Below are 6,000 nucleotides of genomic sequence, written 5' to 3'. Positions count from 1 at the left end.
GCCCTAATAGAAAATAATTCTGCCCTTGAAACACTCTGGGGCGATCGGCTGTGGTGGTGGTTGTTTGATGAGATGATGCTATCTTTATTTAGACTCCTGCATCTGGGGCCGCGACCGTGTGTTCGTATATTTAATTAAAATAACATCGCCTGCGTGGACAAAAGGCTGCTTATCACATCAAAAGTGTTCACCCTGCTTTTCTGTTCCCCCCCCCTTTCCTCTTAATTCAAAAGATTATCTTTGTTGATTGGCCGCCAGCGGGGAGTCCGGCGACTAGTCGGATGTCCGTGAGTTTAAACGTTCGATGTCTGTGATGCCGGGAAAACCAATAACAATGACAACTTCATTCTTAAACGTGACTAATAGTATGAAAATACATCTTTGTGGGAAATTGGATTTTCACAAAACAAAAATTCCAAATTCCCATAAAATAATCGTGATTTTTTTTTTCTCCATAACCAAAACTGACTTTATTTCAACTTCTATAAAAAGTATATTTTTAAAAATATATTTCATTATAGTTCATATTATAATATATTGTTTCTCCATGTAATGATTGACATTTTTTGAATTCATTAATTATTTTTATTTTACATTCATCACTTGATTAATATGGTTAGATTTCTTTTATTGATTAAATGATGTCTTTTTAAAAAAAAAAAAACATTTTTCTCCTACATTTTCAACATATAGAAGAAAAATGGACAAAGGCAAGTCTTACCAGAGCGCTCTGCTCATACGTGCCCTCCATTGCATATTGTTTTGTGTGACCTTGTGGGAAAACTTCACCGCTCTACCTCCAATCAATGCTATCCTGCACCAAATAAATAAATAAAAGACAACGTTATTTAATGTTTTTTTTTTCCAGGTTGTCCCAATTCACAAAGGGCAAGATGACATTGATTCACCTTTCATTTGGAATTCTGCCAGACATTCTCAGCTATCGATTGCCCCCCCCCCCCCCATCATTTGTTGGGAGGGGGGTTGGGGGCACCACAGACAGTATGACATGTGTCATTTTATTTCTACTACAGTGTGGCCCCATAACAAGCAGGTGCTGCTGGAGATAACTGCTCCAATCGAAACAAGATAATGGCTGCCGTATCTTTCTCTGTTTTGCACTCTCCTCATTGTATTTTTTAAAAAATGAAACCAAATTCAAAAATATCTGTATGATCGCTGTTGGTAAAAAACACATTTTCACAATCATTCACATTGAAATATTCAGGGAAAGCCGCAGCAATGAATATTAGAGTTGGACCTTGAGTCGTAAGAATAGAAAGGCACTGAAATGAAAATCTGTTCTGGCACCCAAAAAAAAAACCAACACAATATTTGGTAACATTTTGCCGTATCCACCCAGTGGCAATGTTATTTTTAAATGTAATTTAAAAATATACAACAAATACACGACACATTATGTCAAATTCATATATAACTAAGTTGCATTTCATTGTATTATTAATACTTAATGAATATTATTGATACTATAAACATCAAATGTAAACTCAATAAAACTTATCTTTGCATCCCGCATATTTTTTTTACAGTTATTTTGCTATTGACTCGAACAATAGAAATAAATACTTTACAAACTCACCCAGGAGATTTTGTTGACCATTTGCCATGCGTGGCTTCGGAAAAGCTTTGAGGCGGCACTATGGATTACCGGCAAGCTAAACAAACCAAGAAGAAAGCACATGCTGTTAGCAGTTTCAACCAGCTAAAGCTAACAGCTAATTCTATGCTAATGCTTCAATCAATAAACTGTGACTTTACAAAATCAATTTCAAATTATACACAGGTTGCCTCATACAGGATAGCACCAAACATTATGACTAAATGTGAACATGAAAGTTATTACTCACATAATTTATGGATTTCTCAGTGGGTTCTTCAGATTATGTTGAAGCTAGCAGGCAAACCGGCTTAAAAAACACCTTTGTCAACAAATATAAAGTGCAAAACAGCGTGCGGTGCAGAGCAGAAGAACGACTCCTGGAAAGCTTGAATACTGCGTCCAATTTTTTTCTCGTAATTTTTTTTTCATGTTTCTTTAAAAAACAAGAAGAAAAAAATGCGAAGAGGTTTTAGCCAACAATGTTGGTTGCATTCAAATAAAGAGACAAACTAATTTCATGTTAAGTTATTGTTGTGTTTCATTAAATAACTTCGTTTTTATGACCATTATTGCATTTTTCTAAATTAACAACCACCCAAAAAAATTTCGGATTAAAAAAAAAATAGGTGTATTCATCTCATGGTAAGTGTACGTCCATTTTATTTTTAAACAAATAAAAGAGGGAAAAAAAAGCATCTTTTCGTATCACTCCAAAAGCTTTTTCTTTAATAAGTACAACAGCCACTATTGTACAAGAAGTGCCTAAGTGCTCATCAGTGCTCCCGTTCGCTACTCGCTGCACCGTGAAGCTTTTTCTGAGGGACACCTCCATGGCAACCACTGGGACAGAACTCTGCTATCTACACTGGAAAAGAGGGAATCAACCAAAAAAAATGACCTGAAAACAAATATTTCACAAATAACGTGATGTCATTCTTTTTTTTTTTTTTTTTTTTTATGAGAACAGGGAAACAAAAATCGGTCACAGGAACAGAGACACGGGGTCGATCGTCCGAAAGAAAAGCTTAGCTCGTTATCTGTACATTTACATAGAATCATTTTCCCTCCCTTTTATTATTTCACAAAGAAAAGAGCAGCTATGCTTTCATGTTTTTTTTTTTTTTGTTTGCTTTGACTTCTTCAGCAAACAAAAATTTGCCAAATAAATTCTTGGGAAAAAAAACGTCTATGTGTATAATAAAATAGTCTCTTGTCTATAGTTTGGATTTGTTTGGGTCCGACTACAACTTTTCACACAGATGATCCGACGCGAGAGTGTCTTCAGCTGGCCCCTCCCCCTTTGTCAAAGTTTTTCCACAATGGAATCTCATTGTCTCAGAGACACGGCAGTAAAAAGAAAGTGCCGGAGACTGATGGGGAACAGAAAAATGGCGTGACCAAGAGGGGGGTCCGTCTATAGGCTGGTCACCAGGTGCGAGGGCTCCTGGGGGGGTTCCTCCGGGGACAGGTCGTCCTTATTGGGGGGCACGATGAAGCCGTCGCTGCTTCCGCGTCCCAGCTGGTAGTAGGAGTGCAGCTGGTGGAGGTGGTTCCCGGAGCCCAGGTTGGGCATGCTCTTGTAGTACACGTCGTCCGAGCTGGCTCCGGGACTCTTGGCTTCGCCCCCGTCCTTGGGGCCGGCGGGCAGGCCCGTGAGCATGGGCATGCTGGTGTACAGTGAGTCTCTCTGGCGCTGAGTGGACGGCGGCGGCGGCGGCGAGCCCTCGTCTTCCTCGGCGTGCTCGTCGTCATTCAGCAGGGGGAAGAAGCTCTCGCTGTTCTCCTGCGGGATCCGCCGGCGGGACGACGAGGGCGGGGCGGCCGAGTAGGGGCGGTGGGGCAGTGGGAGGGGCGGCGGCCGGTGCAGGTGCTCCAGCGAGCGGTCGAACGAGCGGTCCGACGAAGGTAGCGCTCTCTGGGGCAAGAGCGGCACGTTGGACTCCAAGCCCAGGCCTTCGTCGGGGTGTCCGCCGAAGGTGGCGTGCTCGGAGTTGATGCCCATCGGCGCTCGTAATCCAAACGCGTAGCCGCTCTCCTTGGACCCGTTGCTGACGTTGTTCACCAACTTGTTGACCAGGTTGCGGTTGTGCTCCGCCGAATTGTTCAGGTAGGACGGGATGTAGTTGGAGGCCAACTCTTTGAGGATCTTCTTCTCCAGGGTGGTCTCCTTGTGGTTGTAGCCCCGCTCGATGATCTGGACGCAGTCGCTCATGTAGTCGGCGCTGGCGATGCTGTAGCCGTGGTTACCATTCAGTGGTAGTGTATCCATGACACTTGTATCCCGGGCATTGTTCAGGAGTCCCTCTGGAATGACAGACACGGAGGTAGGGGCAAAGCGGCCGTATTAAAGGCTGATGGGATGTAATTGGCGCGAAAATAACACCCATCAAATTCCGCAGCGCTTTTAGCCTGAAATCTGTCCTCACCAAAAGAGCTCTTTGTACGCTTTTTGGATAGCAAACAAGGAGCCCACAAAAAATATGGCATCTCTATTAAAAGCCTATAGTGATACCCAGTGGAACTTCTAATGTTGGACAATGCACCCAAGTGTTGCCTCAAGACAAAAATTTCAAAGCTTTGTGTGTGTGACACATTGGAGATCATGCTTTTGTTTTTTTATTAGAGGAAAATCTTGCACGAAATTGGGAATGCTGCCTTTTCATTTGGGGAAAAAAATTTGGAGAGACATGCTTTCTATTGGAGAACAAAAATTGGAGAACATTTCACAGAAGAAAAAAAATACGATGAATGCTTTGGATTGAGGAAAAAGAAAAAAAAAAAACAAGTTTTTCATTGAGGAAAAATGTGAAAAAAGAATTGCAGCAAAAAGATGGAAATGCTTATATGTATGTTGTGGACAGCTTTATAAATCCAATTCCAAATGCTTTGAATGGCGATTTCTGAATCTGAACGCTCAACACAGAAGTCCCACTGCGTTTCGTATCATTATGTTTGAATGGATGGCAACACAGACATTGCAACACACAAAGCTCAAGCACAAGACAACAGCACACACCACAAACAGATTCAAGAACTAAAAATAAAAGTCAATCTGGACCCAGCCATATTGTCCCGTACGAGCATTTTAACAGCATTGTTTGACAGAATACAAAGTGCACGAACAAAGGCGACTGTTCAATATACAAGCGGAAAAAAAACAACAACAACAACACAAAACAAGTCAATTCATATTGATGTCCCTTTTTTTTTTCTTCCAAACGTTGAACCGCGTTGAAATGGCAACCGCCATTAAAAGTGCCGATACGTGTTGTGCAATTATTTTGAAAAGAGCCTTTGTTGCATGACTTTGTCAGCACGGAGTGAAAAGGAAGTAAAAGCCAAAGTCAATTACATTTGATATGCAATGTTTAGTTTGACTCCCATACTTGTCTCTCTGTAGGGCTCTTAAAGGGACAGCATGAGGGGAAGAAGAGCACAACATAAGCAAAACGGTCACAGCTTCAATAGAAATGCACACAGCAAAAAAACAAAAAAAACAAAAAAAAACACACCACATGATGCTATTAATGCTAATGTTTTGACATGAGAGGCATCCTGGCCATTTTAGGCAAAAAAAAGCAGTGTATGGCAATGGCAGTGAAATTATTCGGTTAATTTGACAGTGATGCTAAGCTAGCGCTAACACAACATAGAGAAGTGTCTTGGCTCTTACACCGCCATTTTATACTCCCAAAAATGGATTGCAGTAGTAACAATGATCATTTGGTCATATATGATATCGTAAACATTTGAAGAAACATGCTTTTTTTTTTTTTTTTTTGGACACCGTTGATATGCTAGCGCTAACGCAACCTCATTCATTTCTATTTGAAACAATGGCCATTGGAATACACTGTGGTCATTTCCAGCCATGCATTTCATTGCATTGTAAAAGCAGAATTAAATCAAACATTTGGAGCAGTGTTTTTTCTTTTTTTTTAACACTGTTCCAACTCCAAAGAATGAAGAAAAGCGAGCGCACCTTGTGCGTTGTACATGCCCAGCGGGTTGTTATAGACTGCCGACTCCCCGAGCAATGTATTATACGGATTGTTAGTGCCATGAGGACGTAGGAGTGCATTAGGTATAAGATGGTTAGCCATAGCCCCTGCAGCAGCCAGAGAAGACAGAGTAGGATAGGAGAGGTGGAACAAGGGGGGGGGGGGGGGGGCAGGAACAGGTACAGGTGGGTGGATAAATTGAGACAGAGCGGGGAGAAAGAGAAAGAAAACACATATCAGTTGGGCAGATGTAGCCGAGAGCCATCAACATCCAAATGATCACATGATCATTAATGTGACGGGGAGATGGTGGAATGGGGGGGGGGGGGGTAGTCGGGGAGAACTGGACTGATAAACGCTAATGCGGCTGATGAAACC

General features: G+C 41.7%; 1 protein-coding gene across 3 annotated transcripts in view; it reads right to left on the bottom strand.

Moving 5' to 3' along the window:
* Positions 1 to 1,929: 1,929 nt before the first annotated feature.
* LOC147060199 (adhesion G protein-coupled receptor L3) overlaps positions 1,930 to 6,000 on the bottom strand; it is an 89,895-nt gene continuing 85,824 nt past the window's right edge. The window contains exons 24-25 of one of the 3 annotated variants that reach the window (XM_085905510.1): positions 5,008 to 5,025; positions 1,930 to 3,925 (exon numbers count right to left, since the gene is read on the bottom strand). In XM_085905510.1, the coding sequence (XP_085761636.1) occupies positions 3,036 to 3,925; positions 5,008 to 5,025 (908 nt within the window). In that variant the 3' untranslated portion in view covers positions 1,930 to 3,035. Of the gene's footprint in view, positions 3,926 to 5,007; positions 5,026 to 5,603; positions 5,730 to 6,000 lie in introns of all 3 variants that reach the window. The other 2 variants (XM_085905512.1, XM_085905511.1) reach the window with 2 other exon arrangements.

The sequence above is a fragment of the Syngnathus leptorhynchus genome, chromosome 2 (genome assembly GCF_054491065.1).
Source record: "Syngnathus leptorhynchus isolate UIUO chromosome 2, UIUO_Slep, whole genome shotgun sequence".
Taxonomy (NCBI): domain Eukaryota; kingdom Metazoa; phylum Chordata; class Actinopteri; order Syngnathiformes; family Syngnathidae; genus Syngnathus; species Syngnathus leptorhynchus.
The sequence above is the reverse complement of the archived record's forward strand: the minus strand, read 5'-3'. Positions and strand labels throughout refer to the sequence as shown.